The sequence below is a fragment of the Bos javanicus genome, chromosome 6 (assembly GCF_032452875.1).
Source record: "Bos javanicus breed banteng chromosome 6, ARS-OSU_banteng_1.0, whole genome shotgun sequence".
Lineage (NCBI taxonomy): Eukaryota > Metazoa > Chordata > Mammalia > Artiodactyla > Bovidae > Bos > Bos javanicus.
Genome location: NC_083873.1, coordinates 69,052,456 through 69,064,692, shown reverse-complemented (window position 1 = coordinate 69,064,692; position 12,237 = coordinate 69,052,456). Strand labels below are relative to the sequence as shown.

Genomic DNA, 12,237 nt, shown 5'->3' with positions numbered 1-12,237 from the left:
GTACAGCGCTGTGTGTGATTCCATGTGTGTGTGTGGTTATAAATGAATATTGACTTAGAAAGGCTTCATACGGTTTGTATAAAGCTTAGAACAGTGATTTGATTCAAAGTCGATTTGAATGCTAGGAGAGTGTAATTTGATGTTATTCTTAACACACACAGTTCCAGAAACAGACAACAAGCATGGTATGTTTTAGTGAGGGTGTTTGGCTAGCTTTTCTGCAGCACTAGTGAGTTACTGTATTATTTTGGGAATTAAGGTCAAGCAGTCAGAGTGTTCATTTGATATTTGCTCAAGGTGTTTATTGACCCAGAATTTCATTCTTTATTAGTTTCTCTGTTTTTGATTGCTCAGGATATTGCATTTTCTTGCTTATAAATGTGATTTCACGATTAAAAACACTTCTGTACATTTGTATTTATATATCAGGAAAATTTGTAAGCTTAGCAGTTGAAGGTGAAAAAAAGAATCTATGAAAGTTTTAGTGCAGTTTTAAACTTTTGAGACATCTTTTTTTTTAATTAATTTATTTTAATTGGAGGCTAATTACTTTACAATATTGTGGTGGTTCTTGCTATACATTGACATGAATCAGCCATGGGTGTACATGTGACATCTTGTTTTATAATACAAAGTATACATTCCTACCCAGATTAACTTTGGATGTGCAATTTAAATAGATGAATAAGATGTGCTGTTTAAACTTGATGTAAGTTAACTTGCCAGTGGAACATGCGTGCCTTGGTCAACTTCTGTGGACACAAAAAGGACTTGCTTTCTGAAGATAGACTTTTACTTGGCCAGTATAGATATGCCTCTTATTAAGTATGTTGAAATGGCACATGGCCTGAGGAGTCGGGTTTATGTTTACACTTAGCTGCTGAAGAGAATGTTTAACCTACATCTCAAGATAAGGAGTAATGGGATGGTGTTGAGGCAGGGGTGACTCAGTCTTGAATCAGTACAAGGCATGCCCAGTATGTACCGGAAGAACTGAATTGTCTTCCAAATGTGCTTAGCCTATCATGGAACTAGGTTAGTCTGGCCCACAGTGTTGCACTTAACATTATTCCAACTTTTAGTCTTGACTTACTTGTTACTGGGTGGCAGAAATTATTTTATGTCTTCTGCACATTTGTGGTTGATGAGATTTAGAAGTATTATTGAAAATAAGCATGTAATCAATATAAGAATTGTGCTTTTCATATAATGTTGTAATTTTACTAATCTTAACTATTGATAGAATCAAGAAAGCAATACTTTCTAAAGTAAAGTTCAATACTGGACTAAAGACGAATCATGTTATCATCACACAACTGCTAAGTGATAAAACCAGGACTTGAGCCCAGGTGTTCTGAGTCTGGAGCCCATGTCTTTAATCATGAGACCTAAAGCTGACACAAATTCATTTCCATAACCGTTGAATATTGTATTCTATAACTTATGCTTGCTTACATTTATTGTTTTATGCCATGCATGCTCATTTCTCTAGGGGATCTTCCCAACCCAGGGATCAAACCCAGGTCTCCCACATTATAGGTGGAGTCTTTACCAGCTGAGCCACAAGGGAAGCCCACGAATACTGTAGTGGGTAGCCTATCCCTCCTCCAGCTTATCTTCCCGACCCAGGAATCGAACCAGGGCCTCCTGCATTGCAGGCCGTTTCTTTACCAACTGAGCTATCAGGGAAGCCCAATAGCGACTTACAGATGTTTCCTTGTACTGTCCTGTTTTGGTGCATGTATCCTCTTTGTTTCTGCATTGCTATAAAGAAATTAAAATATTTTTTCTAGTCATTGAAATCTGTTGGTTGTCTAGCTTTCTAAAACAGGAGTAGCAAAGTTAAATTCTTTTTGTTTCAGTAGTATCTCTTGACAATAATTGTGCTGTGTTTAAAATGCATATTTCCTTTTATATGTTAAAAATGTAATTTACTTTTGACAGTGTCTTTTATCTCTATTCTTCCCTTTTATGGAAAGGGCAATGAGAAATTGTGATTGGAAAAACAAAACAAAATTTAAGATGGTCAACGGCAGCTATTATTTTCTTTTTAATAGGTACTCTTGGGGAAAATGGTGGGCAAAAACTCTTTTCTATTCACACAAAATAACAAGGGTTGACTCTTGGGTGTCAGGGATGGGAGCTGTAAAAAGAAAATTGATATGGCCTAAATGTGTCATTTAGTGTTGTGCTTTCTCAGTCTTGCTAAGTTCAAAGAAAATATCGGTTTCTATATATGTTAGTGTTTGCATGGCAGTCACAAGAGAAAACAAAGGAAAACCATTTGAACTTTCTTCAGAGTATGAAATCAAAAGACTGATTTTAAAGATCTGTGCAAACTTGGACTATCCTCATACAGGGAGGTATATCAGAAAAGTGTAGACTTAGAACAGAAATCCTTAACTCAGAAGTCCTGGCTGTGTCATTTCCTCTCAGTGTGTGTTAGTGGGCAAATCAATGTCTCTGAACTTTGATAATAAATACAAACACTCTATTGACCACTCATGGTTTTGCTGAGAATAAAACGATGTTATATGTATGAGCTAATTTTTGATCCATTTACTATTGTAATAGGTAATTTTTTCCCATTGCTGTTATTATTTTGCGAGCATCTAGCTATCATATAGGACAGTGCTTCTCAGCCTTTTCACATTGAGATGCATTCAAACAATGAGAATACTTGCGTAGCCTCTCATGGTGAGTGGACAGGCTATTGTGGTGGGAGGAAACCAGCAGCAGGGGCTCTGATCACTTCCGGCCCTACCCTATTGACCTGTGACCTGAAGTGAAGGAGCAGCTTGTCACACCTGTAAACTATTAAGGGCAAATCAATGCACTAAGGTGTGTTGGTCAGAAGGCTCTGGAGTCAGGAAACAAAGAAAAACAAAACTTGCATATATAGTTTTTGACACCAGAACTCTTGGAAAAAAAATTTTTTTGGTAAGCAATTTTTATATTAATCAATTTATTTTCCTGAATTTTTATATTTCCTGTCTTTAATTTTTCCATGTCTTTAAAGGGGCTAGATCTATTTATTAAGGTTCAGTGTAATGCTAGGGAATGAAAGATTCAAAATATCTAAAAACTGTGCTTCCAGAGAGAAGCATGATAATACCATGGAAACTGTGACTTACATTTATTTCTTAGATTCTTATTTTATTTCCTGTTGATAATTTGGGATTATCAATTTCTGTATTCTTGTATTAGGATTGTACCTGGTTATAGGTGATGGAAAATTTACCAGATTAGCTTAAATAATAAATAAAAATAAACAGGTTTTTTTTTTCCACAGCAGGAAGTCAGAAACAGGCAGCAGAACTCACACTCTTTTTGGCTTCCTTCTCCTTTTTTTCTGTCATCATGGTCATGAGGTGGATACTCCTCTTCCATATGTTATATCCATGCTTCGGGCAAGGAGGGAGGAAGGATGAAAGGAAAAGGAATATGCTAGTGAAATCTGCCCTTTTTTCTTCGTACAGGAAAACCACAACTTTCTGGAAGTCCTACCAGAAGACTTGTAATCATTTGCCTATGAAGTTGGCTCATTTTCTAAAACGCTGCATGAGTCAAGGGATCTTACTGAGAGGCAGGATTCAGCCTGTAGGCTTACAGGTTGCAGTCTTTATATATATATATATATTTTTGGATTTTAGTATCCAGTATGCAGGTTGCGATCTTTAGACTAAGTACTACTTAAGGTATTGACTATTATAGAGAAAAGCTTTTGAATCTCTAATACTAGAAATCTGAAAGATCTCTAGGCAGTGAAATTATACACTACAGATCTCATGAACTCCTTTTTTGACTTTTTTTTTTATTAACTAAAAGAAAAATCACATTCGTTTACATTTTAATCTGCCGTGAGTTCACCAGTGAAGTAGCATAGGTTTTCCTTCCAAATCCATACTGTAAAGATACCATCTAAGTGGAAGTCGACCTCCCACAGAACTCTGACTATTGGATGGAAAATGCAAGGAAGCAATTTGGGGCTTAATATTAGGAAGACATATCAAGAAAATAAAGCCAGCCAGAAAGTCTGACTCACTCCCACGAGAAGAGCTTCCCAGCACAAAAGGCTGACACCAGAACTTGAGCATCAGTAAGAATTTTACCAAGACATTTTAGGACTTGAAAATGTTACGAAAAGTCAGTTTTGTGGAAGGGATGGTGCCTAAGTTTTCCTCAATTTCTGGGAAGATGATACTTTCCTAGCAAGGTCTTTAGTCATGCTACCTTTCCTATGTAGTTCCCCAAACCTCAATATAAAATAATGGCAGGATTCCTGTTACTCTCACTGGAATAATCAGAACTTCACACTGATTGGAATAAAATGTATAAATTACCTTTGTGATGGACCATGATTTTTTAAATCATCTTCAACTTTTTTAAGAGATCTTGTTTCCTGAGTTTTTTTCTTCTCTGTTCGTCCTCACTTGCCTATTGTCCCATTTAAGATTAACCATGGATGACAGATGAGGAAAGGCTGAAGGTAAGAACAGTCTAGAGAGCTCTCATCCGGCATCCACTTGTGTTCTCTAATGGGAATCTAAGAGAGGACTTCGAATGAGGAAGGAGCTGAGGATTTGTTTTCAGTGGGTTGTAGAAGGCAGCTTTCTTTCAGGTCTGCTTGCCAATGGAAAGCATATATATGCTCCTGTCCTTAGCAAAACAAAGCCGCATTCTACAACCAAAAGTGAAAATCTATTTGCAATGATTTGTATATGACAGCTTTTCTCTTTTGAAAAAGTTCAGGTAAACATAGACCATATAAAATTATTATTGCCATTCATGGCTGATACTTTATTATGAAAACTTTCATCTCCATCAGCATAAGACATAGACATTTTATTATGTTAATAGAGGTATATCTTTCAAACAAGGCATTTTTCATTATTGGTCAAGTACTTTTCCTAGCCTTGTAGAAAGTCAGTCTTTGTAAAATACGAAGTACTTCCCAACAGAGGACTGTAAAAGACGAGGTAATGAGAACTTCTCCGCTTTTGTGCTTCCTTTCCCTATCACGTCTGCATTCTTTCCTCGTTTCACAGCTTCCCCTCAGTAATTCATCAAATTTCAAAATATACGTTTCTGCAGATTTCTACTCTTAAGGGCACTATTTCAATTGAAAAACAGTTTTCAAGATTTCAGATATCTTTCCCTTGAAAAGTTGTTCCTTGGACCTTGAGCATTGCAATGATAAGGATGTTGCCGTGGTAACTAGCAGAGTGATCCTGAAAGTTCATTGCCAGCTTAAATGTTACCCACAGTTGAATGAAAACTTGAGCTCATTACAGTAGGTGACAGTTTACAAAACCATGACTGCAGAATCCACTACTCACTCAGCTGAAAGACTTCAGGATACAGGGGAAAATTCATTTCAGAAAAGATTCTGCTTCATCTCTTGCTTCTAATTTATGGAGTCTCAGTTATTGTGGCATTCCGGCATTAGACTTTTCATCAAGGCATGTACCTTCATTTCTAGTGTTTCAGATTTCTTGTTTCAGGGCACCAAAACAAAACAAAACAGCTTTTTAAGACTGTTGTTTTCCATTATGATTTGTAACAGTGTTTGGTATAATAGGGACTATTTTTCCTCTTGATTTCTAAGATTTCTGCTGGAAACTCTGATGAAGAACATATGTCTGCCCTAAATCACTCCCATGAGAAATGTTGGAACTGTTACATTTAGTTTTACTGTCCAACATATTAAAATAGTTAACTGCAGCACGTATTACAAAATGGCTATATCAACTGAAGTTTACAATGTTTAGTTCATATTTAAAATACATCACAAGCTGTGTAGAAAAATATTTAGAGCTGCCTATTAAGGTAGCTAACTAGTTAAGTAATTTTGCAAAGATATTAAGGGATCACTACAAATTACTTTCTCAAGTACTTAATTTTTTCATGCCAGATGATAAAAAATGATCATTCTTAATTAAGACAATGGAACAGATCTTCTTGCAGTGGTATTTATATATGCACAAAGGCATGAGACAGACTGTCTAAATCATTAATTTTTATGTCTGCTCATGATGCCAATAGTAATAATTGTGTGTGTGACAGAGAGGTTAATAATTGCTGATTCTTATTAATTGCACATTAGATTATAAATTTCTTAGTCATGAAAGAGAACAAATGGAATGCATGGAATACAGTGTAGTTTTCTTAAACACATAGCTGTGGATCAGATGGGAGTGATTTGAGTGTTGTGGTCGAAAAGAGCACAGAGGAGAAGGGGACTAATGGTCATTCCTCAAAATCGTCATAGGTGTATAACCTGAAAATAAGTCACTTAGCTTCCTCGTTGTAAAGTGGGAGTCTTATTAGGTGCGTCTTAGGTCTCTTCTTTCGCTGCCACTCTGGGGATCTAGCTTCATTTGTTTTTTATTTTTATCAGAGTCAGTGTACTCTAAACCAACTCCTCCTCAGTACCGTTGTCTTTGTCAGGCTATCACTGTCATCTCAGGAGGGAAGCAGTGGAGTCATTGACTCAACCTCCGCTCCGAGAGCTGTGGGCTCTCCCTGCGGCCGCGTCTGCTTCCTTTGAGATGGCCTTCTCTGTTCACAGTTCTCCAGCAATGCTCACTGCGCTCCAGGCACACAGTGGCCCAGGGCCACTCCACCCCTGCCCACCCACTCATTCAGCTTGCTGATAACCAGGTTAATATTCTTAAGTTTAATTTTATATTTTAATATCTTTAAGGTTTTCCCTCCACTAGAAGAAAGTAGTCACCACTAGAAAGTAGTCATACTTTCTCTTTGTAGAAAACTTGGAAATGTAAAGAACAATGTAGAAGGCACATATAAATTTCATTTCATTGAATATTGATGAAAAACAGATATTTGCCATTTGTATTTCATCTTCTGTGAATTGTCTGCTCATGGTCTTCTCCTTTTCTTCAGACTGAGTTATTAATTGTATTCTTGATGATTTTAAATCAGAGCACCTGTAGTATTAAGGTTATTAGTGCTCAGTCATATGTTTTGTTAACATGTCTTCCTGGTTGGTATTTGCCTTTCATGTTTGCTCAAACGGCAGGTCTGGGGATGGAGCTGTATTTAGGAATGAGGGTGCAGGGACTCTAGAGGCATGATCGGGACGCTCTGCATCTTCCAAACTTCTCTTCCTCCTGAGTATTGGCCTCATTCTTTCCTGTCACACCTGCCTCCATGTGACCCCCTCATCCCTCTAAGGCATTCCTGGCCTCTGTCATTTCAGAACAGCAACTCAGGAAAAAGAGTTTTTGTTTTCAACCCTAAGACATGAAACTGACTGACTTCCAGTCTCCATTGCCAGGGGAATAGGGTTGTCTGTGGCCAGGATGAGTCTTGAGTTCATCACTGCGTTGGGGAGTAGGCAGGAGAGATGGGGGCAGGATTTGGAGAACTGGCAGTGGTCTGTGATCAACAGCCCAGCATGACCACTTACTGATAGAAGAGGGACTGGAGTGGTTCCGCAAAGGAGGGGACACTGATGTACAAATGCTAGGCATGGCCATTGTGAAAACATTCACAAATAAACCAGTTTTCTTTCTTTATATCTAAAAAACGTATCTTATCTTCTCCCTCTTGAGTTTGGTACTTTGCCTGTAAATGGATGAAGATGTCACTGGCACCAGAATAATTGCTTCGGAGTAGGTGTTTATATGCCTAAAAATCATTGTCTGGAATTTTCACTAATGTTTTAGAAAACAGCATCAGAACAACTGGGGAAATTCTTAGACCTCAAACTGCTTTCACCATATAATTGCTGTCAACACTCAAGTAGCCATAATTGTGCCTGTCATGTATGGCTGTGTAATTAAATGTGATTCTTTGAATATAAGTATTAGCAGGGCAGTGATTATCATTTGGATGAATTTTAAAACTCCATTCATGTTTATACATTTCTTAAAATATTTATAATTGGATTTTTTCCCTGATTACAGAAATATACTTGTTCATTGTAGAGTATTTGGACTATCTTTTACTCTTTAATAAACACAGAATAAAATTTAAAGTTACCTATGAACCCACTACTGAGAGAAAACTACTGTTAGTATTTTGATATGTACTTGGTGACCTATTGGTAAGTAGAAATTCAGATCCCATATAAGCTTCCCAAGTAAAAGTGGCAGGTGAGATTTTTGTTTTAAATTTGTTTTGTAGTTTATCTGTCAAGGTCAGAGTGCCTAAAATAAAGGGGATCAGGAATAATGTCATATATGGCTTTTGAAACTAACATTGGCAAGGTAATTGTTGAGAATGTTGGTACTGAATTAATGTCCCGAGTTCTAGGAGACATTATCCCTCTAAAGTCAAATTACTCTTAATCAGAACATAAAGGAGAATAGGGGCTTCTCTGTCCACAGGATTTCCCAGGCAAGCAAACTGCTGTGGGTTGCCATTTCCTTCTGCAGGGATCATCCCAACCCAGGGATTGAACCCAGGTCTCCTGCATTGTAGGTGGATTCTTTACCATCTGAGCCACCAGGAAATGCATACAAAGGAGAATTCTCTCAGCCAAAAAGGAGGACCATTATGACCTTGGGTAGGAGAGAAAACACTTAGGTACAAATAGTTCAGCCTAGAATTTCAGCAAAAGAAAATTAAAAAGAGGCACAACAGGCTCTAGACACTGATATTATTTTATTATGTGAGGAGAAAAGATTAATATTTTAAAAAACAGAAGGAGAACATATGTGTACGACCATGGTGATATTCATTTGTATTTTGAAATTTAGTTGTAAATGTAACCAAGAATGTAATTCCCATGGAAACCTGACTTTTTCTGCCTTCATATGTTGCCTGTTTATTCTGTTCTTAGCACCTGGAGTGAATTGGTCCCAAATGGAATGGTAATTTTCACTGAAGTGTTTATAAAATGAAGCTCCCTTCTGCTTTTTTTCCTTTCATTTTAAACACAAGACATATGCCTGCACCTCTTCGGCAGGCTCTTGAGTTGTTGCCAGCCTGACAGAGGGCCATCTGGAACAGGAAACTGATAGGGTGCAGTGTTCATTAACAATTAACATTTTCCAACGTGTAAAATGCATTAGGGTTTTAATTTTAAATGCTGTGGTTTTGTCCAAACTATACTCTGAAATAATTGTATTCTTTGTTTGCTTATTTTTGTGGTTGTGGTTAAGAAAAACAGTTAAATCTGATTTTTTTTTTTTTTTTTTTTTGCATACAGTGATATAGAATTGAGTTTCTTTTGTGTACAAATCACCACCTTGCAAAGAATTCAATCTTTGGCCAAAAAAGTTTCCTTCATAGTTAAAATGTGGTTGGATACTTCCTCACTGGAAATGCACACCCTTTCTGTCAAAGTGTAGAAACAATTCACTGTGTAAACAAGCACTTTTGAGTTACAGTTTCCAGTATTCAGAGCGTCTCTTTGATGTACAAGAAGTGAAGCACATGTCTTCATCTGTTTAAAAAAAAAGCAGAATGCTTTAAATTTTGTTCCCGGATTTTTCTATGACTTTTCCTTTGTTATTTTTTTAAACTTGAACCTCTTGCTTACCATCCCTCTTCTCCCTTTCTCCCTCCTAATCTCACCTAATCTCACACTTCTACGAGAGAAATCGGAAAACTGGTCACCTGGGGAGTTTGCACACTGTACTCTTGATTATTTCAAGTTGTTCTCCTGGAGAATGCAGAAGCCCAGACAACATGACATCATCTGAGATGAGTACAGCCTTTTATTATAGAAATCGGTATTTAATGGCTTTTGAATGTAGAGCGACTGTAGCATTTCAGAGCAATAGCCCTTCCAGATATTCGACTGGAAGTGCTGACACCATTCTGTGTCAGGGCCACTATGCACAGAGTTTAAAATAGAGCAAAACCACCAGAGTCTATTTGTTGGAATTTCTTGGTAGGGTATGTGCAAATAACAATCAAAATATCAGATCTCTAATTACATCCTTATTGTTTTTATCTTTGCAGTTCTCTCTTGAGCCAAGTTATGCCTTATCATTTATTTAAAATGCAGATTCAACATGTGAAAAATCCAGGAAAAAGCTCTGGGAACATAGATATGTTGGCTTTTTGATTGGCCCTTTTAAGGACATGGCTCTTGTTTTGCAATTTGGCAGTGAAAAAAATATCAGTGTTTTGCTTAAAATAATAGAAGAGCAAAAATGAACATGATCAGGCTCAAAAAAAATCTGGGTCATTACTCTCCAGGGTAGGGAGGAGCTAGAAATGGTTACTAAATAGTGTGCTCCACCCACGATGTCCTCCCTGTCTGGACCAAAGGGACACACCCTCTGCACTGGACTCTTGAGAGCAGTAGAATGACATTTTTCCACAATCACCTTCTCACTCTGGAGGTTTTGTATTCTTTCATACCCTTTGTTCTAGCCACAGGCTTTTCAGTTCCTTAAATCCACTACACACCCTCCACTAACTCCCCACCTCAATCCAGTTAACCTCTTTGGGGCACGGCTCAGAAAGACCACATGTCCTGGGCTCAGCCTTGTGCCCCTGCCTGCTAGCTCAGAGCCTCCACCCTCACCATGTGTCTAGTGAACAGTTTATTATATATTTTTGTGGTAAATTGATTAGTGTCTGCCTTCCCTCTGCCCCAGACCATAAACTCCATCAGTTTGGTTCACCATTGTATCTCAAACACCAGCTATGCTCAGGAGCAACATGGAAGGCTTTTCGCAAGTACAGTATTTATTGAATGAAGGAGGGAATGAGAAAGCGGACCTGGCTCAGCTCCAGTGTTTCATCTGACACTGCAGCGCTGCAAATAGGTTACAGCTTTACCAGAGGAGAGAAGAGAATAGAACATTAAAGGAAGCCATTGCTCCACCAATGAGAGTTTAAAATCCCATTGTTTGCAATATAGTGAAGAAAATGTTTCATGCAGTGAAAACAAAGACTATCAGCCAGTGATGGAATGGTTATTTTGTGCTAAATACTAAATCTGGCAGTCTCTTTGTGCTGCCAGATTTTGAATTCTGGAGGTTTTTGGTTAAATTCACTGTTTTTCCATTACTCCTTTTTTTTTTTTTCCATCTTTATTTCTTTGTCCGTCTTCTCTTTTGTCCCCTCATCTTGTTTCCTGGCCAGGTAGTGAGGCTGCTATTCAGCCACACCTGGAAGGCAAAACATTTTTTGACTTAACTTTTAAACCTCAGGCCTACTGACAGTTCTTCTCCCACCTGAATGTATCAATGTAACAGAACATCCGTGGACAGAATCACCTGGGCAGGAGAGCTTTCCTCCTGAATGCCTGTCAGCAGTATCCAGCTATAGCCTCCTGACTAACATCTCTGAGCTGATCTGTCCTCAGCCAGCTTCTGTAGCCCTTTCTGGCTGCTCTCCCAAACTCTCCCCCTCCCACCCTGAACAGAACCATTTCTCCAGAAATGTTTTCTAAAATAACTCTTTTTTTTTTTTTTTTGCACCACATCTGCTGCTCCCACCCTCTTCACCCCGCGCCTCCACACCTAATTATCAGACCTGAACCATGGGAGTTCAGTCATGAAACTAGCATTCCTAACTTAGAGTATTCTATTAGGTACTCAGTGATAAGGAAACGACTTGGCTTTCATAATATCATACAAAGTGGAGGAGGGAGTTTGCCCCCTGTCCCATGTATCTCTTGTCTGCTCATGTGTACCCTGAGGCCCCATCATCAGGCGTGTGTGCCCATTGATAGGAACATGAGCCTGCATACTGGCTCTGAAGTTTTTCTTCTCAAGGCAGGAGCTGACTAGCCTGAGCACCTTTTGCTTTTCATACATATAGAAGAATCTGTGATCATTTCTTATTGCTGTGGCAAATAGGAAAGTTGCAAGATGCTAGTGAAGGAGAATGAGAATGAGAAAAGCTTTAGATCCAGATACATGTAATAGTGTGTTTAAGAACCTCAAGTTCTCTCTTCTTAGGATTTAAACAGTTTTATTTTCAACTCTACAATAAAGTATTTTCCAATTGTGCTATATTTCAATAATATTTCTTATGCCTAAAATACATCCCCTGCCTCTCCATTCTTACCTGTAAAACTCCCACTTATTCAAAATGCAACTACAATAGCATTGCCTTTCTTATTCCTTCTCTAATCATTCCAGCCCAAAGTGACCCTGCGCCTCAGTATTGATTTGTGACATCTCTAGAGCATTTATATTTGTGTCACCTCACATGGTTGATACTTGTACACGTGTGTGCTTCCTACCTGGTGATCTTGGACAAGTTACTTATTCTTTCTTCACTAGTCTATCTTTAAAATGAATG

The 12,237-nt window shown here is 38.0% G+C and overlaps 1 protein-coding gene across 3 annotated transcripts in view; it reads left to right on the top strand.

Annotated features, from left to right (window-relative positions):
• SCFD2 (sec1 family domain containing 2) overlaps positions 1–12,237 on the top strand; it is a 395,614-nt gene that overhangs the window by 159,370 nt on the left and 224,007 nt on the right. Inside the window, exon 6 of one of the 3 annotated variants that reach the window (XM_061420164.1) lies at positions 3,480–6,632. The exons of the other annotated variants lie outside the window; for them this stretch is intronic. Coding sequence (XP_061276148.1) covers positions 3,480–3,535 — 56 coding nt within the window. The 3' untranslated portion in view covers positions 3,536–6,632. Of the gene's footprint in view, positions 1–3,479; positions 6,633–12,237 lie in introns of those variants that run through there. 3 annotated transcript variants of the gene reach the window in all.